The sequence below is a fragment of the Malaya genurostris genome, chromosome 2, assembly GCF_030247185.1.
Source record: "Malaya genurostris strain Urasoe2022 chromosome 2, Malgen_1.1, whole genome shotgun sequence".
In the NCBI taxonomy this organism is placed as follows: Eukaryota; Metazoa; Arthropoda; class Insecta; order Diptera; family Culicidae; genus Malaya; species Malaya genurostris.
This window is the reverse complement of record NC_080571.1, coordinates 297,974,677-298,001,110: the sequence shown is the minus strand read 5'-3', so window position 1 is coordinate 298,001,110 and position 26,434 is coordinate 297,974,677. Positions and strand designations below refer to the sequence as shown.

The window sequence follows — 26,434 nt, the reverse complement described above, 5'->3', positions numbered from 1 at the left end:
ATGCGGACATATATACATCAATGGAAAGCTAAAATCCCTAGCTAACACATGAATAAGAAACTAAATTGATTCAAGGGGTTGAAAAAACTTTATTATCAATTTAGTAAAGTGAAAAATTTTGACCATTTCAAAAAAGGTGTTCGGTTACCGGCACCCCAAGAAATTTCGCCAAAATGGAAAAAATATAAGTAAAGACTGCAAATATTCAAAGAACAAACGGAATTTATTCTCTTCGGAGGCGTTTTGGACCAAAGACTTCATTGTATGATGATAACTTCGCATTGGCTTTCTTGGCCGATGATTTGGATGGTGGCGCCTTTGGTGTTGATTTGGCCGGTCTTCCACCGGCTTCGCGGGATTGAATACGTTGCTGCAGTCGAATTTATTGGCTTCTTATCCACTAAACAACGTTTGATGGCATTAATCAGTGCATTAAAGTTTGTTTTCCTTGACTTGGACGATTTTTTTGAAGTCGCCATGGCTAACAGAAGCAGAGAACCAAAGTTTTTACTTATATGACGGATGTATTAAAGCCGTCAAGTTGTCCACGTGTTGCATATCACCAGAAATGTTAGGTAATACAATAAATTTAGCTAGCAAAAACGAAAAGATCGCGACAATTTGTCAAAAGTCTTTAGCTTCTGACGAAAAAAAAGTCGGCATAAAGTCTTTAGACGAAAAGAGATTTACATATTAACTAAGAAATTTGATAATATACAGACAAATTTACAGACTTGACATCTCTGCATATCACTGACAATTTCTCGCGATTTGTAGAAAAAAATGGAGTGCTGGTAACCGAACACTTTGGGGTGCCGGTAACCGAAATCGGTAGACATTTTGAAAATGACGAAAACAAACATTGGTTGCGAAAATTTTGATAGCATCCGGTATTAAATCTCGGAATAGATGGATTTCACCTTTTCGATTGATGCTATTCAATTTATGTCACTATGAAAAATTTGTTTTAGGCGCAGCAAAAACTACAAGCGTCTGTTTGCTTTGGCATTCGACACAAGAACAACGTGCTGCTACTACACACACATGACATTTGTCGGAATGACGCGATCTGCTTTCTGTCAAAAGTTACGGTGGGGAACCGGCAACCGAACATCTTCCCCTACTTATATATAATACTGTGGTATTCTTCAACATACTATTCAATGATTCTTAAAAGAAAACAAATAAATTTGTTAGTATTACTTAAAAATTCAAACAGTTCTCATATCTTTTAAGCCATATTTGCACATTAAGCCCCTTCGATCATAACATTATGATATCGTACTTTTTTTTATTTAACCAATATGGTTTTTGATTTGCATACATTCAAGTGGTTGAAGACAGCAGAAAGCAAAACTAAAATCGCTATGCAAAATCAACAATTTTTTATTTGAAATAAGTAACTACATCGATGGCTATGGCGTTAGCGAAAATTGTGTACGTTCAATTTGAAGAAACTTATGATTCCATAACAAGTGTTTATCGATTAGCAGTTTAGGGATTCTTTTTTTTTTGTTTAAATTATATAGGTTTTAACCTTGAGATCATTCGGCTCTTCGGTCCAGAAAAGCTTTTTGACCTTTCGAGCGGGGTTGGGGAATTTAAATGATAAACTCAACTTTGCTTATGATGAAAAAAATTTTGCTGCTAGAGTAGGAAACGTTTACTGCTTTGTAACGTCAAATTATTAATACGTACAAATTAGTACTTAAGACTTCATAGTTCTCATGAAATCCATGTTAGTGAATGATCATAACGTAATCTTCGAGGCACGCACCAACATTTTATCTTCTAAACTATTGACTCAAGGTTAAAACATATCAAGGCCATTAGTTGCCTTGGCTTAAAAAATTAAAATGAATGTATTTTTTAACAAGCTGTTAAATAATGGTGTGTCTCGGACATTAAGAAGACTACTGATACAAGTGCACTGTTGTTTTGTTATTCATTATGATTTAACTTTTATTCCCAATCTTATTATCGACAAAGATATGACGTAAAGTATTTATTTACACGATTTACACGGTGCAATCATTGGGTTAAGATCGAAAAATAATATTCAAGGATGTTACATTTTAATATATTATACTATTCATGTAAAACATACGATATTTATTTCAATCTTTCTGCATACCGAACTTTTATTAAAGATATCATAACCCATAAGATATCACTAAGTATATTTTGATTATATAAAAAAAAAAAAATATCACTAAGTATATTTTGATTATCATAGCAAATCAATAAAATTACTTGAGTAGATACAACTGATTTGAATATCTAAACTGTTACTCGCATCCTCTCATTCTGCTACTAACGCATAAGGCGATAGCACTCAGTCGACGCCGTTCTATTGACCAAATGTCATCATAGACGCACGGGGAGGCATGAGATATGAGTTTGTCATGACTTAGTTATTTCACCTTTTACCAGCCGGGCGGATGTTGCATTTATTCATACATACATACATACATACATACATACATACATACATACATACATACATACATACATACATTCATACATACAAACATAAATACTCTCACTGAGGTCTTTTTATGTGATTTTTACGCGGATTTCCGAAGTTCCGCAGTTTTATTTACGCGGATTTCCGAAGTCCCAAAGTAGATTTTTTCGAAGAAAATTTTATTTTGAGACTACACCAGATCTTGACGTTTCATGCATTTCTAAGACATTTTGCATTTTCCTTCAATTTTGCGTTTTTTTTCTACGCGGATTCGCAAAGTTCTCTAAAGTCGATTTTTTAAAAACAATTTTTTTTAGATTACGCGTAAAAAGAGACCTTGCATTTTCCTTCAATTTTGCGTTTTTTTTCTACGCGGATTCGCAAAGTTCTCTAAAGTCGATTTTCTAAAAACAATTTTTTTTAGATTACACGTAAAAAGAGACCTTGGTGTACATACATACATACGCACACAGATATTTTGCGTTCTCGACAAACTGATTTGAATTGCATATGACACTCGACCCTCCGGGTATTGGTTCAAATTTCGATTTTCATAACATTAGATATATAAACATATAAACAGTAGGAATAAGAGTATTAGGAGGAACCAGCAGGGCACTTGGAGAAGAAACAACTTTGGAAAAGAGAATTGGAGCGGTAATTGCAACTTTCATAGCGATTGACCTAGTTATAACCAGCCTAATGCCATAAATCAGGTAAAATCCAATTTCTTCTGTCTGGCGCGTATACAAAAAAAAATTCAGAGGTTGTTTCATAATATAGGGAAGCGGGGATCTTTAAGCGCGTTTACAAAGTCAATCCATGAAGTAATTGCAGGTTCATAAGATATTTAAGCTGTCCAGTTTAACTCCGTGTCCGGTCTAGCCCTTGTCTCCCCTATGATTTTTTGAGTTTCGACCCCCCTCTGTATACGCGCCTGCCTACTGTGGTTGTGAAATACACAGGTTACATTATACATACATCTTATGATCAAATCTTTAGGTCCGTTTCACTGCCTATACATATTCTTTCGCTTGTTTCAATGCGTGTATTCGTACTTGTCCGGCTCAATACCGACACGAACAGGTACCGGACAAGTATGAAAACACATGTTAAAACGCACGAAAGAATATTGGCGTCCGTGCACGTAGCTGTACCGGCACTGAACTGGATCGGAAAGGTGTAAATAGTTCTTTTAGAATGTTTTGGAGTCAATTACATTATTACTATCACACTCGGATCTCTAGATTTATTCGCTTCATGTGAATACTAAGCTTAGTAATTAGAAATTTTGAAATACGCGCGTCCAATATATGGATGAAATGTGTATTCCTATTAGTGATGTGCCGTGAGAACCTAGTCTATTTTACTTTGTTTATAAATTTTTAATGCCATGTGCTTACCTCAAGTTTGTACGCCTCACACATTATCACCTGAGCGACCTTGTCATCAACATCCGCTATAATGATTCGGGCATTTTTCGTTTTCAAGTCCAAAAGATACTGTAAATAGGATTAAAGAACACCGTTTTTCGCGTGAAAACACACAGTGATAAAATTCAGTACGCTAATCCTCTTACCCGCTTCATTTCAGTTTCACCACGATCGCGTGGAAATTTCTTGTTCGAAATCAACTCGATGTTATTTTCCTTCAGCAGCGTTTCCATGTGTGAAATATATTCGGTTGATTTTTGGCCATCCTCGGTGAGCGCGGCGACTCTATTCCAATTCAGTTGCTTCAGCAGTCGCGCGTACACGTGTTCATACTGTCGATTTTCACCAATCGTACGAAAGAAATAGGGATACGTTTCCCTATCAGAAAGAAATGCCCCCTCGGCAGAGTAGGAGATAACCGCCATTCGAAAATGCTTTGAAACACCTGCGGTGGGAAAAATAACAAAGTCGATTCAATATAAAATCGAATTCTGAATGGCAAAGGATACCTCACCTGCGATCGGTTCTACGGTGTCGCTGCAAGCCGGCCCCAGAACTCCAACCATTCGTTCCTGTCTGATGTAATAATTAATAAACGTTTTCATTACAGTATCCGCACGACACTGCCCATCGCTCTTGAGGATGATAAGTCGATGATTGGGTAAAATGGTATTATTGAGATTAACTGCTTGCTGGGCCATTACGGCTGCTGGCATGATGCCCAAATATGCTTTCCCCAGACCAGAGAGGGGAAAGATTCCGCCAATATAAATATCTTCTTTTGTTTCCCCCTTTGGTTTCCACTCGTGCCATTTCAACTCATTTCCTTTCATCCACTCACACGCTATTTGATTGTAGTATTTAGCTACTCCATGTTGATCGTAGTCCATATTCGTCTCGTCTCTAGCTTGCAAGATTTGTGTTTCGTACTTGTCGTACAAGTCGATTAGCTTTTCTATATCCGGCTTATCAAAGTAAACCCTCAACAACGACTGGAGAGCATGCTGGGAAGATTCGAATTCATGAGCGTGGTATTTCAGCAAAGGAGTCAGTTCATACTTGCAGCCTGTATTATTGCTTACGATGATATCCTCACAGCGAGGCATAGTCACTGGTACATACTCTAGGGTTTTGCTATTTATTACTTCCGATGGTGACCAGTGTAAGACCAAGAATTTTTTGGACACCTTTCGGCCAACGCCATACAACTTCATCAGGTAGTTAATGCCGTGTTTGATTTTACCGCCAAGCCAGATAACTTTCAGTTGAAATTTAAGCTCATCGATGTGTTTCACGATAAATTTAGTATCCTCATAGTGAGGTGCAAGCACTAGGGCACACTTTTTCCCTTGGTCACACTGTTTCGGCACGTACATTCCGTCTTCGTTGCAACTAGGTGAACACCGCCTCTCCGACCACTTTTTCAACTCATTTAGTACGGTGTCCACAACGTCAAATTTCTTCAACAAATCGTAATAGTTACGGTCATTTATATTTTCCTGGAACATCGTGTACGGGTACATCATGGGAAATGTATCCTCCTTCCGGATCAGCGGCTTCGGGATGAATAACCCAAACCGACCCGGGAGTGTGATGGCGCCTGCTTCTTCGATTTCCGGTGGAATTATGTGATAGTCCGACAGCATCCAAACTTCCAGATCGATCGTCGGCTCCGGCCAGCTATTGCCGTCTCTGTGTCGCGGAGATGAAACGAGAAAAATAAAACTTATGTATGGAACTGCACATAATTGTGTGTCTGTGAAAAGAGAGTAGAGTAATTGCTACCAATTCGAGGCCATTGCTCCTAACTAGGAATGAGTTGAAAGCGCAGCTGTCATTACGGTCGTTATCAGTTGATTAATTGACGACACGGGACTACGAATAATTTTTAAAGCACGCAGAGATTGAGTTGTACCCGAGCTAGTTATTTGAAAAGTAAACACTTTTTTTCCATCAAATTCATTGTTTGTCGAGCATAGTCTAATCAAAATCGAATCGTATAAGTAGTCAAAGTCAATCGGTTGCACTCATACTTCTAAACTACCAGCGCCGAAATAACATTCTAGTGTTCAAAAACAGAATATTAGTGCTTCGTACCCTGTAACGCAATAAAGTAACACACGTTTCGAGCGTTTGGGATCTACAGGGTCCGGCACTCGAAGTGTAACCAATTAAAAAGGCCATAAATTCAGTTTGGAAAATTACTTTTACTTAATTCAAAGTACAAAATGTGTAAAAATAATACAAAATTCAGAATCAATTCACTTTTGCTCGATATGACCACCTTTTGCCTTGACTATGGCCTTGAGACGGTCAAAAAACGAATCGCAAGTTGCCGAATGTGACTTGCAGGTATTTAGGCCCACTCGCGGACAATAACTTTTTTCAGCGCCTCGAGACTGGTGTATCTTTTAGCTCGGACTTTGCTCTCCAAAATGGCCCAAAGAGAATAATCCATTGGATTCGCATCTGGTGAATTCGAGAGCCATTGTGTGGACGTGATGAAGTTCGGAACGTTGTTTTTCAGCCATTCTTGGTTCACTCGAGCTTTGTGAGACGGTGCCGAGTCCTGCTGAAACGTCCATGGTCTGCCACCGAAATGTTTGTCTGCCCACGGCTTCAAAGCAACCTCCAGAATACTTTCCCGATAATATGTCGCATTTACCTTGACGCCAGGCTCGATGAAAACGATTGGAGAGCGCCCATCTGCGGTTCAGCGGCCCAAACCATTATCTGTTGCGGGTGCTGCCTCCTGGTGGCCAATCGATGACTCAAATTCTCGTATGAACGTTCGGTAAAGTAAACCCTATCGTTTTGAGAGTTTACGAATTGCTCAATTGGAAAAATTTTCTCGTCAGAAAATACAATGTTCGGAAATTGACCGCTTTCGACCAAACGAAGCAACTCCTTCGCTCTCTCAAGTCAAGATTTTTTTTTCGCGTTCACTTTTGGCAAAATGCTTTCTTGCGCTTGTAAACAATACAACTCCGAACTGTCATTTAGCAAATTTCTAGAGAGCTGATGCCCGTGCGTCAGCTGCGCGAGCGGTCTGAAGTTGGTTACACTTCGAGTGCCGGACCCTGTAGGAATTGATATATCGTAATGGAACAGGAAAGGGTACTTCTTGTTAATTTAGATTTGTCTTTTAATGTCTTTTTTATTTACTAAATTTCTACATACATTTGCTATGACCTTTTTTATCACTCATTCGATTTGGCAGCGGGTTTCGTTCTGCGTCAAGCGTGAATAAAATGTACTCTGTTTTAACGACTACTAGCACGTTCGGAGTCAAATTTAATTTGCGATCGGTGAGGGTTTATATTGAACCAGTTCTTGAGTGTCAAATTCTGAGATTTCATTTGAATTCGATGGTACATAATTTATTTGGTTCAAATTTTGCGTAAGCATTGTTCATGACCAAAATGAACAGTTTACATCATGAGCAATTCCAGAAATGCTTAGCAGATCATCAGACTCGACCTTCTCCGATTTGGATGAAACTTTGCACATGGCTTCAGTTTGGCAAACCATAAGTTTTGAACCAATGGAGAGATCAATCCGACTCACGACTAATTTTTAAAAAGGGCGTATGTATTTTTGTATTTCACCAAAATTGCCTTTTTCAAATCGTTGTAACTTGGAAACCGTTAATTGCACGAAAATGGCGTTCAGGAAGAAGTTGTAGGGAATCGACTGGGCACTCTGAAAAAATATATACACTGAAAATTTTTTTTGATTTTTTTTCTCAATAATTACAAAATAATCCGAAAAAGTTAAATAAAAAAACATTATGGTCTCAATTTTTTTATAATTTTTATTTTAAAGCTGTTATTAAATCCTACAGATTTATGGCTGTACCATCCGTGCCTTTTGAAAAATGAAGAAGTTACAGCTAAAACAGTTTACGGTTCTCGTTGTAATTCGGAAACCGTTCATCGTACAAAAATGGCGTCCAGTCTTTAATTTAATTTTTTTTATTCATTTTGAAATTATTGAGAAAAAAAATCAATTTTTTTTTCATTGTATATTTTTTTAGAGTGCCCTATTGATTTCCTACAACTTCTTCCTGGACGCGATTTTTGTACGATGAACGGTTTCCGAATTACAACGAGACCCGTAAACTGTTTTAGCTGTAACTTCTTCATTTTCAAAAGGCACGAATGGGACAGCCATCAATCTGTAGGTTTTAATAACAGCTTTAAAATAAAAATTATAAAAACATTAAGACCATGCTGTTTTTTTATTTAACTTTTTCGGATTATTTTGTAATTATTGAGAAAAAAAATCAAAAAAATTTTTCAGTATATATTTTTTTCAGAGTGTCCTATCGATTCCCTACAACTTCTTCCTGAACGCCATTTTTGTACAATTAACGGTTTCCGAGCTACAACGATTTGAAAAAGGCAATTTTTGTGAAATGCAAAATTACATACGCCCTTTTTGAAAATCAGTCGTGAGTCGGATTGACCTCTCAGTCGGTTCAAAACTTATGGTTTGCCATACTGAAGCCATGTGCAAAGTTTCATCCAAATCGGAGAAGGTCGATTCTGATTTTGTAACTTTTTCGTCTACTCATTCCTGGAATTGCTCTCATCTGTTCTCATTTTTGACTCTAGAACAATTTTAAAAATCAACAGCAGAACAGGTGGTAAAATCGGGATCAATATACTTCGATTTAAATGAAACTAAGCACACGTCTTCAGTATGCCAAACCATTTATTTTGCCCGACGAAGAGACCAATTTGATTCAAGACTGATTTTTTTAAAAGGTGAATGTGTTTTGGTATGAACTTTCTTCAAATCGTTGCAATAAGGAAAATGTTAATTACATAAAAATGTTGTCCAAGAACAAGTTGCCAGAATACAATTGGACACTATGAAATATACACTGAAGAGAAAGTTGAATCATTTCAAAGAATTATCACCTTTGGTAGTAGTTACAGTTAAAACAGCATTTTCAAAACTTTTATGAAAAATATTCATTTAAACCTTAGAATATGATCGCTTTCAAAGAAAACAAAACTTCATTCAATTGTTTTATCTGTTTAATAAAATCTTTACTATTCTGCCACTAATGTCACAAAATAGTAACAGACACAGATATCAGTACTTCGGTTTAAAAGCGGTTTAGTTTATTTCACTAACCACTCAAAAAAGTATTTTTTAAATAGAAACTGATTAAACCGTAACAGCAACAAATTACCTCATAATATAATTTCTCTTAGAAGTAACCATTCTCGAGATATTTTGACGTAAAATTCAAAGTATTTGGTTTTTTGTGAATCATTTAATTGTTAACTTTTCGTTTAATTAAGACGTTTCACTTTAAATCTGTGATTTTAAAAGAATCTTCCAGCCGTTCTCGATTGTTTTTCGATTCTTGTTAAATAAAAAAAAACCTGTTTTAATCCACCTAGCGGTGTAATGATGCCTTTCTCATATGAATCATACTATCATATATAATACTTGGAATTCTTCAAAATAATTTTCTTTGATTCTTAATCGGTTTGTTTGACTACTGACAAAAAACTATCAATTGGAGAAGATTTGAGGTCGATTTAGAAATTTTTTTACGGTTTTTCGCCCTTTTCAGTGATGGTATATATTTTTTAACACACTTTACCCTATATTTCCGGATGAAGCTCAGGAATTACGTATGGGACCACAAGACTTTTGATTTAAATATAAGTTTGTGAAAATTGGTTCTCCGAGAAAGTTAGTAAAAAAAACGTTACATACACAAACACACACACAGGCATTTTGCGTACTCGACGAACCGAGTCGAATGGTATATGTCACTCGGCTCTCGGTTCAAAAGTGATTGCATAACCTTTCTATATGAGAAAAGCAAAAACGTGCCTTATGAACCTAGCATTGAGCTGATATCTGTTTTTATCGATCCACATGTTTTCTGCATCAATATTCGTTTGTCTCCTCAACAATTATGACCAGAAAGTATAGTAATCAATTGCTTTATTCAAAGAAATAGGACAAAACATTTATTAAAACAAACAGGACATTTTCAATATATACACATATGTTCTCGATTATATTTGAGTGATGTGAAATTTCGTGTTTTCGTTGGTTGTAGTTGAGAACAGTTACGATCGATTTAGTTAAAGAAATGAATGGATAATCACCTTTCCAATATAAGGTTTAACACATCACAGTCGAACAATTATGTTGCCAAAAAGGAACCGTGCTAAAAAATTTCGATCCAAAATACTGTGCTAAAGAGTTATATATTCAATCTTTCAATGACTCAAAAATGGTTGTATTGAAATGTCTGTCAATTTCGATTCCAAGCGTCATTTCATCGTGCTTCCTCTGCTATTGGGATATGGCGGAAAAATCGACTGCACAAAAATATTGATATCTCCGTGAATAGTTGACTGATTCTTACAATCTATGGTTTGTTTGATTGATTTCACGATAATTCGATTTCAAGGTCAATTGTGACAAATATTGCCAACAAAATTTTACATAAAAGTTTGAATAACTCGGAAAGTAATCGTCAGATCCCAAAACAAAAACAAGAGTGCGCATACTTCCAGGGAGACCTTGCAACTAAATTAGGTCTAAATCGGTCCAGTCATTTCTAAGATCCACTTTATATTGCACACACACACATACACACGAAGTCATGTTCAGTTCGTGGAGCTGAATCCATTGGTATACAACAATCAGGCCTCGGAATAGTTTTCCAAAGTTTGAGTGAATTCTCTACCTATTTTTTATCATTTAGGGGTTAGCCAAATTTTGTGCAAGGGCACATAACCGTTTTTATTATTTTTACGTTTCGTCTTTGGCTCATCAGTGCAGAGTAGTTCAAATTGAACTGCTTAGTGCTAAACTCGGCTGCTCAATTTGAACCGCTAAGCAGACGTAAAGTTTCTGCTATTTACAGAACACTTTTTGTTTTGCAACGGAGTGCAATGTCTTTTCTGACGTGCCGAACGAAAACGTTCAATTTGAACTGCTCTGCACTGGAGTTCAATTTGAACTACTCTGCACTGATGAGTCAAAGACGAAACGTAAAAATAAAAATAATAAAAATACTAAAAATTATAAAAAAGGTAAAATAGGAAAAACGAGGTAGAATGCCATGAAAAAGAATGCTGTTCACAGTCTATTTGGTGCTCAGAATCAATTACATACAACAGTGTTGAAAATCATGTTTCACTTTGCTCCCAGGCATCGCTCTATCAAGCAGCGCTCAAAAATCTAACTATTGGAATAGGGGGCAAAGTCGCTAACACAAAAATATCGATATCTCCGTTTAAAATGGATGGATTTTAACAATCTATAGCTCAGTTCGTAGAGTACGTAAAATGTATTTGTATGAGTGTCTATGTAGCAAAAATTTTACGATTTTTTTCTTAGGCCTTTCTCAAAAGTAAGGCTGGAGTCCGAACGACAAATCAAAGACGCAATTTTTCTTTGACTTTAAAGAATGTTTATGCAAAGTTTAAGCCAAAATTACAAAAAATAGATTCGAGAAGAATGGTGCATTGTAGGCTAAGATTGATCGTATGACTATTGAGACACCAGAATAATGTTGTGAAAAGTTTCCCGGAATTCGTCTGTTACAGTTAACTACCCGAAACGTATCCTCGAGCAACAGTTAGTTGAAGTGACCTTTGAGGAAGTAAATGGCAGGAATTGATTTAACGATCCAAACAAGAATTGTCTTCACGTTTGGAAAGTAATTGAATTATATCGTTTTCAAAAACCAAGCACTTTTAAATTTCATTTTATTGGGTAAATAGTCTCGAGTAGGTAGTTATCTATCCTCGGATACTCCTTGTGTGTACTATCCACTATTCACATATCATCTGCCGGATCTACACGATGTTGCCCAAACCAGCGTAATCAAAAAATAAAACTCCTGTATCTCCGATTGATCCAAAGCTTGTCCAGCCCAAATCAAATCCCGTGCCCTTTTGATTCGATATACCATCATCATGGGCTATACGATTACATTATTACATTATATCGAAATTGAATCGTAGATCCTGCTGGGTCCAACTTCAAATTGCATTGCTTCACCGGCAGAACAATGCCATGAAAATTGTTTAGGTCAGGCAAAAATCGAATTGCGATATAAGCTCGAAGATATAAACAGAGGACATGGCAAACTCGACCCTCACATTGTTGAACGACGTCGTGACGTCACATGAGTTCGTAATAAACTGGTTATTTTTGCGGTCGATGATCCGTAAGCATTTGTGCGATATGTGGAATCGAAATTCTTGAATGCCATATTTGCACGATTGTAATAGCGTAAATCGCAAGAAATGGCATGCATATGCAAATCAAGCTGTTGACCACTTTAGGTCAATTTGTCGAGCGTGTTGTTGTTTCCAGCAGATCATCGTCACAGAGTTGTGTTTATTGCACTAAGATCAGTGGTAGAAAAGGTAAACAATAATTCCGGAAGTATTTGTTTATGAAGGCCCAAATGATTCAATTATAAAGATTCAGTGCGAAAAGGATGCGTCCGAAAAACTACACAGCCAAATGATTATCGTTTTTTTTTTATTCAAATGATTATCGTTATTATCGGGTTTGAACGAAAGCATGATATCTCTTTTATTTTTCTACTCTCGGTGTAGGTCAGTAAAGGATGACTTGATTACACTGAAATTCGAGTGAATGCTTAAATTAGCTGATTCATTGTCTTCTTTAGTGTTCGATTGGTGTTAAAGGAAAGCCAACGTGAGCGCGACACGCTATGCGATGAATGTCAGTGGTTTTGTTTGACAGATGGCGTGGCTCAAAATATTCGCTTTGAATTCGAATTAAAGTACATGTAATTTTTCAGAATCATTGAAAAATATGTTTCTTAGCTGTATCGCAATAAACTACTCACATTCGATGAAGATATATTATTATATTTCGAAATATCACAATATTTTCTTAAGGGAAGCATATTATAAAACTTTACCCTAAATATTTTTTTGGAATTAAATGCCGTCTCACAACGGTATTGTAATCATACGACATCGAGAAATATACATTTGCCAAAGTGAAACTCTTTTATCGTAATTTTGTACAGTGTGGAAGAGAGTTTACTTAAACACTACTCTTCATTTGCATTACAGGTCGATCTGTGAACGTTTGACCACAATAAGTAGTTTGGTGTCTGCCACCAGGTGTTTCCTGTTCGAGCAAACAATGCAACCAAAGTTTCTTTGTCCCACACATCGATGAATATGCAGTTATTTAACCTATTGTCCGCAGAGGATGTGGAAGAACAGATCCTACACGTCATGTGAGATCGACATATACGAGTGCCACAAGTGACACATTTTTAAAGTAGATCTAACAAAAATTTGATATGATGATTGACATATGTTTCAATAGTGAAATATGTAAATATACACGTCTGCTTTAAAAGTGAGGTATGTTTAACATATATTTATACATATACTTGTAAAATTCAGTTGTTTTACGAATTACGTTCTTATAAATTGTGTAATATCAGACCCTGTCAGCTTGGATCGAAATCAATATTCAGTTCAGCAACGCCATCGCACAGCATCACATTCAACATATCTTGTCAATTGTATGGGTGCGCAGTGCTGCTATTTTGCTCTCCCCTACTTCTATGTACTAGGTTCAATGCGGACTCGCCCGAGGGCGCCTTACCCGCAAAAAAAGTTATTGCCAATGATTTGTTTAGGAAATGTGAGAGCTGGATATCTTGTTAATATAATAATATAGTTAATATGGTGTCTTTGGTAATATGTTGATTTGCGTCTCTTCACAACTTGTCAATGAATGACTTGACAATTAGAATTTCGCTCTAACTAAGTTTTCAGTATTTTTATGTGAAGCAAAACTGATATAACACTATGTAAGCAAATAAAAAGTATCAGGAGTTTGTTGCGCGGAGGAGAGAAGCGAAGCGTCCTCATCCAAATTTGGAGCACATAAAATGACTTTTTTTATACTCTTCAGGATAAACAAACGAACCGTAAGCGGTTAAAGCCGGGGTAAAATGAATGATAAAAGAAATCACGAAATTACGAATCACAGTAGGTGCAGCAGTTTTTCAGAATGAAAGTTGTAATTTCGATTGAAGTGTTTTACCGACGACACGACCTGCCACTCGCCTATTTAAACTGTATTGTAAATTTAACTACCTCTCAGTAACTTGTAATGTCAAAACCGAAATCCCATGAAAAAGCCTAAAACTAGCAACCCAGGTGGATATATCGTTGGTTTTGGAATAACAGTTACCATAACCTTGGTTACGTTGCCTGTTCAATTGAAAAATGTAAATAAAGTAAAATAATCCCAATTATGTGAGTATAGCGATCGAAAAAAGACTAGAGCTGTTTATATTTTAAAATAACCTTTTTAAATGAGAAAGGTAAAAGGTAAATCTTATAATTCGTATTTATATTACAATTTCTAAATTATTTGTTTTCGACGTGAAGGTCTCATAACTAGTACTGTTGAGTAGTGTTTTTGTAAAAGTATTCAAGGTGTAGGAGAAAAACTTGAAAACTTCTTTTTGATAACAATTGTTTAGACTATAGCCAAACTGAAACTACTGATCGGATCATGTACAAGGTGTTTCCTCAAAAATTAAGTATCAGATCGCTGTAAACTAAAAAAACGAAACGGTAACGGACAATTGTAAACCAACCAAGCTGCTTATTACTGAGACTTGGTTTCGGTAAAGACCATGGGCTTTTAAGATGAATTTCAATTCATCTATCATCACGGTAGTCGTACCAGGAAAATCATTTCTACGATTCTACCACCGGGTGCAAACAAGGTGCCGTCGTTTTACGAAGAGATGGGTATTTTACCTAGTCAAATCTAATCATTTGAAAATGTTAGAGGCAGGTGGATTGTGTTTTGCTAGTTTAATCTCGTTTATAAATTGAAATATTAAACAGATACCTTTTGTTTTATTGTGTTGAATTTTAATTGAAAGCATTTTTATCATTCATATCCTACATTTAGTCCAAATGTCCAATTTAAACTTATTTAGCAACGTTCAAATAATTGATAAAATTCTTCAAAAAGGCCCAGTTGTGTATTATAACTCGCTTTCGGTTGATAGGTTATGTAGAAGTTAGCATTGCAGGAATAAAGAATGAAAGAGAATTTTAAACAAATTTAGAAACAGTTTCAATACAGCAAGCACGTTAACTAATGAAAAGTGTTCAGTGGGGGTGTTTTCCGCGGACCCACACAGACAGAAGGATGCGGCCACAATCGATATATGCCAGTGTCACCGAGATAAGTTTCAACCTACCAACCCGTACCGTATAGAGGAAATATGGTTTGCCGCCCTCCATCGTTGTTTAGTGACAAAAAATAAGGTTGAACTCAATCTGCGGAGAGATCGCTTGGACGAACAAAAAAAAATAGGTTACAAGAATTGGTTTATCTCCAAACTAAAAAAATTGACACTTCGTAATGAATATTTCAACAGGGAGGAACTGTTCCTTTTCTCCTTTCGATTATTTGTGGCAGCGTTATGACGATTTAAATCAATTTTCTGGTAATGATCGAAAATCGAAGGCTTCGGATATTATCAAACGTAGGCGTGGGAACGGTGAGTAATTAATACAAAGTTCAATAAACAAAATAAAACTATCACGCACTATTCAGGCCATTTATTGAAAAATTCACAGATAATTTAACGGTAGATTGTTTTCCAACTTCAATATCGTGCATTACGCCGAGTTATTTCGGTTGCCACTGTCACGCGTGTATCGGACGTTGTGGCCGTACTGTGGCAGATAGTGATCGTACACATTCTGCCAAGAAAAACTCGTACCGGGAAGGATATTAAAATCCGGGTTGAGGGCAATGCTTCCGTTCTTATCAATCAAGAGCCGTTCGCTCGTGTCCTTAGGAGAAGAGGAACATCTAAGAATAATACGCTTCTTTACCGAACGATGAATTCCTAGCTAAGTTAAACGAAAACTTTTCTAATCTAATGGTAGAATAGTTTGTGTTGGTTTATTATTATTGCAAATAGCTCATTGACAACGAGTTTGTAGCAACCAGAAAAGTGTTGCTGGAAATATATTTTTAATAATTAACAAGGGGTCACTGTATTTGTGGTAACTGGCGGTAAATCGCTCACGGACATGTTTTATTGTAATTTTTCTTCGGAGTTTCTGGTCGTGTCGTCGGTTTTACCACAAATTTTATTATGATACATGAACGTGACGTTTCTGACTCATTAGTGCGTTAACAGTTTATAGTAAGGAGCAAGATGCTTTGCAATCGTATGTGTAATGTCAACAATGTGTGCGTAAAAAAAATCTGGCGCTTCTTTTCCAGATTTTAATCAATAAACCTTCCATATGGTTGAAAAATAAACCTACCAGTTCATTCTGCATAAAATTGCAATTCAAGAAAAGCGAAAAGCTTAGTCTGAAACTCTTCCCTTTTTTTTCTTAAAACTGCTCAGGAAAAATTATTTCTGTTTCAGCTTACTTCCACTAGCACATTTGATTAGCAACAAACACATTCCAATATGGATTTCCTCTTACAGCAATTATTGCGTTATAAAGATTTACGTACCTTCTATAAGTAAACCCGCAAAATAGGAACTTTTAATTTAACACGCGAAAGGCAATGGATATGGAATATTGTTGTAAAATTATGTATTTTTCCGGAGAACTGCTTTTGTAACAGCAAATATTTAGTTTTGTTTATTTTGTGTAGCGCAATCTAATACAAATGCATTGAAGTAGTGTTTTATTAACTTTTTTATTAGGGAATTAAAATCTTCATTCATAAAATGTAAACAATTTTTCATCAAACCTTGGTGAAAAATTGATCAAAACTGATATTTCATCCAAAAAATCAGGCTTTCGTTTGAGAATAAATTATTGTTAAAGAAGATTGTTTGAAACTCTATCGTGCAAGCCACTTTGATAAACTGGTTGCACTATGACATACGTACCAAATAAAATGTACGTAATACACAAATTACCAACATAAGCTAGCTTGATTTACTCTTGTTCCTTAAGGGCTGAGGCCAGTGTGTTTTTGGGTGTTTTCAGAGTGAGCCCTTTATTTTCACGCTTCAAATCTGATTTTCTCAGAATAATTAAATTTAGATGCGATTAGTGCATAAAAACATATATGTTGTCGCGATAAAAATAAAGTGAATGTTATTTTTGTGAAGGTAAGTCGATTTCTGTGGTGTTGCCATTTTTTCTGCTCCAGTTTCCTGGTAACGTAACAAAACATGGGAGAGAAATGAGATCGGCTCAGAAAGGCTGTCAAACAAACGGTAGCTTTATTGGATTTTATGTAATGTAGTCAAACTTGTAACCGAAAATATCAAAACTTTCTCGGCCACCCGGCCCATCGAGAGCCATTTTACACGTATGCGAGAGAGCATGGAGAGAATTATAATACGTAGAGCGAGCCACGTGGATAAACGCGATCTACTGGCCTCAGCCCTTAAACTGCTAACGCACGGAGTCAAAGATGAAACGTGAATGTATCAAAAAAGTCATATACAATTATGCGTATACAGGATGTCCCACGAAAAATTTCTAATTTAAAAATGCATTAATAAAAAAAACATTGATAGATTTCAATGATTATACATTTATTTGAAAGGTTGATTCATGAAATTTATTTATGAAAAATAATTTCGTTCAAATGACTCTCACGCTTGGCACATAGCCAACGAAACAATCGATGTTCTGCGAACAATCTTTGACAATCGAATAATCAGCAGAAATGGTGATGTGAATTGGCCTCCCAGAAGCTGCGACTTGACGCCGCTGAATTGTTTTCTTTGGGGAGCTGTTAAAGATAAATGTTACGCCAACCATCCAGAAACAATTGAAGATCTCAAGCACGACATTCAAGTTGCTATTGATGACACGAGGGGGTCATTTGAACGAAATTATCATAAAAATGTTATAATTCAACCTTTCAAATAAATGTGTAATCATTGAAATCTATCAACCCGTTTTTATTATAATTGCATTATTAATTTAAATTTTTTAATTCAATTTTTCATGTAAGATTTTTCGATAAGAAAATGTAATTTGTAAGAAAATAAATGTAAGAGTAATGAAATGAGCTGGTATCCTGTCTCGATCTTCTTCCATTATTCTTCAGAACGGGTATTCAGTGGCAATATCATTTCGATTTAATCTGTGCAAAACACCAATAACTTAAGGAAATCACTTTAGAGTGATTTGAATTCCATTTTGCTTTATTTTACTATACAGAAACAGAAAAAAGCTGAAAATTCGCATTCATCTGTAGATGTACGGGAAGAAGTCATATTTTTAATTAAAAAAAATCAAAATCGACGTATTTGAAACTTTGCAAGTGTGTTCTCAGAAAACGTATCCATCAATTAAAGAAATAAAATCGATTTTCTCATGAACAAACCGAATTTTACACATGAAAAGCTCAGTAGGCGCCAAACCGTAATGATCGTACGTTTCCAAATCCATGTTGGCCGTTTTCGAACCCGTCCGAAAGAACTCGACTGGCGTGGAAACATCTACCATCATTTACTGATAATTTTCCACGAATGAATATCACCAGAGGCATCATCTACCCGTCCTGAAGTCCCACAGGTATTATGCGTTGTTTTGGCAGGATTTAATATCATACTGTTTCGCCTGACCTATCGGAACAATCCTCTGAACAAGCTATAACTTCGACCATATGAGAAATGAACTTACACTAAAGTGGTAAAACACCCACAAGGTATTGAGGAATGAACAAAAATTGTTGAAAATCCGAATTGAAATTGTCGAGTGATTCGAATAACTGTCGAATAGCTAACTAGCTTGGATTAAAATTAGTTTTTAGTTTATCAAAACCATCGTACGACTTACAATGAATAATTGACTGCTTCAAATCTATGTTTATGCACCACAGGTAAAACTTTTAGCGTTTTTGTTTCCTGTGGCACTACACCGGTGTATGACAGAAAAGGATGCCCTGATTACACCCAAAATGGAGCGAGTATATTTGGTGCTTCACTACATCAGTGCAGTGCTACAAACGAAAAACGACATTAGAGTCCAAACGAAACGAAACTAGAAAGATAATAATCGTCTGGTTTTAGTGCTAGCATTCTATATAATCTACCATGATAACATAAGTTGATTTGAATTAACCTAATAAGCAAATATTCACCGACAAAGTTAGAAGAAACGAACCCAAGCAAGATGTGGCGAAGCTGAACATCTAAGACATGAATGAGCGAGTCCATGTATTATCATACAATTAATACCAGCGTAACAATGGCACCGTTGGAGACCGGATGGAAATGTGGCATAATTTCTACCACTTCGTACGAAGCCTATCTACCGTGGAACCCTGTTGAGAACAACATGCGAAATATTTGATTATTTTCGACGGCTCGCTGCTCACCTTTGTCGCTGCTCACCTTTGTCGCTGCTCACCTCTCCCGGCTCTACGTAACAGGCGAGAGTAGACTTGTTTTGTATATGTTAATGCTATACATGATTAATGATTAATCGAGATTTCTTAGTCAAATTGAATCAAGTGCCATAAGTAGCAAATTTACACCCACTTGTTTTGTGGATACTGTTTTGGTAGAATTTCATCGACTGCGTCTTAATTTTGTATTTGTTTGGCTTCGCTTCCGCGCGTGACACTAATTATATAAGATAGTTTCCGTACCATTACAGCCCTTAGGTAAATGATTTGGGGAACTCAGATATCTTCGCCTTTTTCACACTCAACCTGTCCATGTTCCTAACTTTGCCTCTGCTCTAACGGTTATGAATAGTTATTGCGAAAAATGACATGTCACATAAAGTAGATTTATATATCGCAACGGTACATGACTACCATCGATAGTTCTGACACCGGCTGCTATCAAGTGAAAACAGTCAACATGCTGAAACGTTTTTTTTATTGATCTGATAGGTAATTTTATTACTCATGAATCGTCGAATTTCAGAAGCCAACTATTTATTGAGAAATCACAATCAATTTATTATATATGATACTCGATCTTTTAATAATATACTCATGTTTTGGATAACAATAAAAATGTCTAACAACCTGATTTTTACAGATGATCAAAAGCGTTAGAGACACCGAAAGGCAAATGTTTCACCGAGTGAATGTACTAATGCGTCGAATTCATTACTTCGCAAAAAAACATACGCGATGTTAATTATATATGTTTGTTGCATTATGCATCCACCTTATTGCACGGACTTGGCACTAAACGTTTATTAGTTATTATTATCATTATTTTTCCCCGGGTTAAACTTTTTGGTCGTTCGCCAAGAGTTGAAATTTTATTAGTAATAAGAAGTTTAGCATCAAAAGAAGATTGTGAAAAGAAAATACTAGCAAATACCAAATACCAAAACTAATACACTGATGAAGGTTGCGAGAAGCTAACCGAAAAATTGGTATCTGCGTTTGTTGTTATTTCGTGACATAGAGACGAAATAGCAAATAAATTTTAATGTTGTGGAACAAGGGGGATTTTTTTCTTTGAAAAGATTCAAATAACTAAAGTTTTTCGCCTACAAGGACCAAGACTATGAGAGATGTAATATTGAGCTTTCCTAAGCAGATCCAATATTTGGTAAACCTTTCCCTTCAATTGTCTGATTCTACTTTCTACGGTTCTAAGAATGAAAAAAAAAACACCGTATGCTACAAATTGAGTCTTATACTTTCCGTATGATGAAGCCAGACTATGAGAGCGATAAAAGTGTTAAAAGTACGAGTTGTAATATGGGTTCATCTATGGATCAGCATTATTCACGGATTCTATATCCTCTTTCCTGCCAACGTTGTATCGTTATTCTGGATACAACTTTGTGTTGTGGTATGCGTGGTGTTTTTCGTAATAAAATTTGGGTAGTAAACCGATTCTCAACTCATTTTACGCAGGTATCACAAGAAGAACCAACGGGACGGTTGGTTCGATGAGGAGTGTTAGAAAGCAACGAACGATAGTAATCAGGACAATAACAGATCGGCTGAAAAGTTCGTATCGTTTCTATGAGAGGGCGCCACTAGAATTAAATCCATACCATTTTCAGTTAGTACCAACCTTCAAAAGATACGTGTATAAATTTGACAGCTGTCTGATTATTAGTTTGTGAGATATTGCATTTTGAGTGAAGCTACTTTTGTTATTGTGAAAAAAATGGAAAAAAAGAAATTTCGTGTGTTGATGAAACACTACTTTTTGATGAAAAGAAGTGCCGCCGATACCAAAAAATGGCTTGATGAGTGTTATTCAGACTCTGCACCGGGCGAAGCAACAATTTGTAAGTGGTTTGCAAAATTTCGTACTGGTCATATGAGCACCGAAGACGATGAACGCAGTGGACGTCCAAAAGAGGCTGTTACCGATGAAAACGTGAAAAAAATCCACAAAATGATTTTCAATGACCGTAAAGTGAAGTTGATCGAGATAGCTGACACCCTAAAGATATCAAAGGAACGTGTTGGACATATTATTCACGAATATTTGGATATGAGAAAGCTTTGTGCAAAATGGGTGCCGCGTGAGCTCACAATCGATCAAAAACAACAACGAATTGATGATTCTGAAATTGAACGAATTGGGCTTCGAATTGCTCCCTCATCCACCGTATTCTCCAGATTTGGCCCCCAGTGACTTTTTCCTGTTCTCAGACCTCAAGATAATGCTCGCTGGTAAAAAATTTAGAAGCAATGAAGGTAATCTCTGAAACTGAGGCCTATTTTGAGGCAAAGGACAAATCGTACTACAAAAATGGTATCGAAAAGTTGGAAGATCGCTATAATCGCTGTATCGCCTCTGATGGCAATTATGTTGAATAATAAAAACGAATTTTGACAAAAAAATGTGTGTTTCTATTAAACGATACGAACTTTTCAGCCGAACTGTTATTTGCTACGTTTTCGAGACTACGTGTCAAAACAGGGAACGGCTTAAGAAGTTGATATTGAAACCAACATATGCATGGAGATTTTATGGAACAGGTAATACCAGGAGAAGGTTATGATCAAAGACCGCGACAAAAACATATGCCCGCTACACATGACGGAATCCGAATTCATATTTAAACGGCTGTATGCAAAAATAGAATAAATGCAACTTCATTTGAAAAACCTGTTTAAGCATTTTTAAATGCAAAAACGTATTTAATCCACCTAGCAGTGAGATGATACCTTTCTTTTTATCAATCCGCATGTGTTTTTTGCATGAATATTCTTCGGTGTTTTCATGACATTATTTTAATGACCGTAGTTTTAAGCGACAATTTGAGATTTTAATCACTCATTACTCTGTAATGTCGAAACTGCAAATCGGATCGAATTTGAATCTAGAAGTGTGTTGCGTCGCACTAGTTTTACTGGCGACACTTTTTACCAACACTGCCTTCTGCAGATAGTTGGTGCTACCGTTCATAGAATTATGTCAGTTTCTCAGGCCCTTCTGGCAACTCAGTTTTTCATTTTATCTTCTCGCTCTGTTCACAATCATCAGACCAGTCAGTCTCAAATAAACCTGCATTAGAATCGGACCGTTTTTGATCTGTCATGAAGTCCGAAGTGTATCGAACAGCAGAAGTGAAATACACTAGCAATAGTCAGTGAATAAAGTGACTCAAACGTTAAAATAGTGTAGTTTTTTTATTGGCAAGAGTACGCCAAAGTTCATCCAGTTGTGAGTTTTATCAGTGCAGCTGTTTGTTTGTGGCTGTTCGTCTTCTGCTCCTTTGGCTGCTTTGGTGACCGCTGTGGCTGTTTGCAGAACCCGTTAGTTGCATTGCTGTTCGCTACCGGTTTACTGCAGTGCGAATGCAAGTAAGGTCGACCGAAAAATTGCTGCCGTCGTTTCGCTGAAATATCCTGGTGAGGATTTAATTAAACACAACGTAGGGTCCCGGCTAGCGCCAACAAAGTGTGATAATCGATTAAACATGCCATGATATGTAAGTTCCACTTTAGAGTTTACGGTAATTTAAGGTACTTCCAGAGCCGGTATTCAGGAACCAGCATAACCCAAACCGATTCGTATGGCCATATGACGAATAAATTTTGAGTCCAACTTTGAAGCTTTTAGGGATTGTCATCTTCTATATCGGTTTCAATTTTAAAAATTCATCATCATGTAATTCGAGAACCGGAAGTCACAATTGGATAAAATTAATTAATTTTTGTATATAAGTTTATTTTAATTTGAATTTTTGTTTCTGAATTTGATTGGTATTTTTTTGAGAAAACGATTGAGCTTTGAGAAACGATTTTATTCTGGAACCGGTATTCTAAAATCGGTATGGCCGAAGTCAGATAATTTCACCTGAGTAGCTGTATAGTTTACATTTGTTTCAAAATATTTGAAAATCAGTGAAGACATCTTTGAGAAATCATAGCACGAATTGAATTTTTAGATGTCTTCTGAATCGACAACTGAATACCACTAAAACTGAAAAAAATTAATTTTTTTTATCGACTATCCAAATCTGCCCGACCTGGAAGGGTTCTTAGTGTCAGTAGGATCCATAGTACTAGCCATGCAATGATTCTGTACACTAAGAATCGGCTGCGAAGTCTGTTGAAACAGAAAGGCCAAATTCCACACAAGGAATGTAATGCCAAGACTTTGCTTTGCTTTTCCAAATCTGCTAACCCGATAATTCTCATTAATGTATGTGAAATGGACATTGTTATATTGATCACCATGTATCCCCGAAATCGGAAGTTGGATCTGACTGAAGAGCAAGATATTTATAGAATCTTGAAACTTTTCATTTGAATTTCAGATGATTCTTAGATTTCATTTGAATCTTAGATCGGTTCAGCCATCTACGAGAAGAATAAGTTACACAATTTTAATTTCGTTTCACATAACATCCTGTAGTTCCGGAACCAGAGGTCGGAACCAAACATAATTCAGGAACTTTGTTTGGGAGCATACGACTTTTTGTATGAATCTGAGTTTGTAGAAAACGGTTGAGTCGTCTCCGAAAAAAATTGAGTGAAATTATTTGTCACACACGCATTTGCTGATCTCGACGAACTGATTCGAATGGTATACGGATGTTATGTTGTTCCAGCATTTATTGCTGTAAGTAGTTTAAAACAAAATAATTAAAAAAAAATCTGCCATCATCTGGTTTATATATATCATATTCGAACGATTATGTTGCCAAAAACGAACCGTGCCAAAATCGGTCCGAAGCTAAATGTCATGAAAAAGGATGCTGTACACAATCCTTTTGGTACTTAGAAACAATTGTATGTAACAGTATAAAAAATCGTGTTTTCCGTTGCTCCCAAGCATTTCTTTGTCATACAGCGCTCAAAACTCCTACTGCTGGAATAGGGGGAAAAGTCGCTTACAGAAAAATTTCGATATCTCCGTTAAAAACGGACGGATTTTAACAATATATGGCTTGTTGGATAAGTATTACCGTGCGGAATCTAAGTCTGAAAACATATTCTGTTTTCAAGGTCAATTGTGACAGATACTGTCAAAAAACTGAAAATTTTGACATAAAACTTTGTATAACTCAAAAAGTAAACATCCGATCTCAAAACCATTGAATAGCGTTTTGGGTGACGGGGAGACCTTTCATTTGCGACTAGTTTGATCAAAATCGGTTCAGCCATCTCTGAGATCTCGACCTCTTAGTTGACAACACACATACAGACACACACACATACACACACACAGACATTTGCTCACTTCGTCGAGTTGAATCGATTGGTATATGTCATTCGGCCCTCCGGGCCTCGGAAAAATTTTCTAAACTTTGAGCGAATTCTATACCTATTTTATATATATATAAAAATAGGTAAAAACGTAAGAAAATTTCTAAACTGGTCTCAAAACTACACAAATCGATAGTCATTATCAGTAGGCAACTAAACAAACCGACTCCTGCTATCCTGGTTCCCGCTATACGGTTCCGGAGGCACCGGAAATAGCGATTATATGTACCAAAATGGATCTCACTCACTTTTCTCAGCGATGGTTTGACCGATTTCCACAAACTTAGAATCAAATGAAAGGTCATCCGGTCCCATACGGAATTTCTGAATTTCCTCTGGATCCGACTTCCGGTTCAGAGGTTATAGGGTAAAGTGTGTTGAATATTGTACACCGTCATTTAAACTGGCGAAACAAAAACCGTAAAAAATGTAAACTGGACTACGTTATTCCCAATCTTGGGCTCAAATGAAAGGTCTTATGGTCCTACCAAAAATTACTGCATATTTTCGGATTCAACAAAAATTTAAACCGTCGTTTAGAGTACGATGACAAAATCGTATAAAAACTTCAAAATTTGAATAAAAACTAGTAGAGTTTGTACGTCATGTTAGTTGGTGGCCGTACGAACCGATTTCGATTATACCGGTTCTTGGGTTCCGGTGCCGGAAGTGCATATAATAGTGAACCCACTTCGTTTTTCATTCTGTATGTTATACTAGTAAATGCACAAGCAATTCCTTGGTTTATTTAAAAAATCGAAGAGAAAAATTTTGAATAGAATACCACAACATTATACATGAGAAAGGCAGCATTACACCACTAGGTGGATTAAAACAGGTTTTTCTTTTATTTATTCAACATATCATAAAAGCATTGCGGTAGATTTATTTACATCATTAATACAGGGTCCGGCACTCGAAGTGTAACCAATTAAAAAGGCCATAAATTCAGTTTGGAAAATTACTTTTACTTAATTCAAAGTACAAAATGTGTAAAAATATAATACAAAATTCAGAATCAATTCACTTTTGCTCGATATGACCACCTTTTGCCTTGACTTGATGACTTGAGAGAGCGAAGGAGTTGCTTCGTTTGGCCGAAAGCGGTCAATTTCCGAACATTGTATTTTCTGACGAGAAAATTTTTCCAATTGAGCAATCCATAAACTCTCAAAACGATAGGGTATACTTGACCGACCGTTCATACGAGAATTTGAGTCATCGATTGGCCACCAGGAGGCAGCACCCGCAACAGATAATGGTTTGGGCCGCTGTAACCGCAGATGGGCGCTCTCCAATCGTTTTCATCGAGCCTGGCGTCAAGGTAAATGCGACATATTATCGGGAAAGTATTCTGGAGGTTGCTTTGAAGCCGTGGGCAGACAAACAGTTCGGTGGCAGACCATGGACGTTTCAGCAGGACTCGGCACCGTCTCACAAAGCTCGAGTGAACCAAGAATGGCTGAAAAACAACGTTCCGAACTTCATCACGTCCACACAATGGCTCTCGAATTCACCAGATGCGAATCCAATGGATTATTCTCTTTGGGCCATTTTGGAGAGCAAAGTCCGAACTAAAAGATACACCAGTCTCGAGGCGCTGAAAAAAGTTATTGTCCGCGAGTGGGCCAAAGTGGGCAAGTCACATTCGGCCAAACGAAGCAACTCCTTCGCTCTCTCAAGTCATCAAGTCAAGGCAAAAGGTGGTCATATCGAGCAAAAGTGAATTGATTCTGAATTTTGTATTATTTTTACACATTTTGTACTTTGAATTAAGTAAAAGTAATTTTCCAAACTGAATTTATGG

At 36.5% G+C, this 26,434-nt stretch overlaps 1 protein-coding gene across 2 annotated transcripts in view; it reads right to left on the bottom strand.

The window, feature by feature from the left end:
- The window catches only part of LOC131430699 (uncharacterized), a 133,708-nt gene that overhangs the window by 20,358 nt on the left and 86,916 nt on the right, over window positions 1-26,434 (bottom strand). For both annotated transcript variants that reach the window (XM_058595857.1, XM_058595858.1), the window contains 3 exons: window positions 4,415-5,592; window positions 4,047-4,345; window positions 3,871-3,969 (listed from right to left, as the gene is read on the bottom strand). In XM_058595857.1, coding sequence (XP_058451840.1) covers window positions 3,871-3,969; window positions 4,047-4,345; window positions 4,415-5,592 — 1,576 coding nt within the window. The remainder of the gene's footprint in view (window positions 1-3,870; window positions 3,970-4,046; window positions 4,346-4,414; window positions 5,593-26,434) is intronic.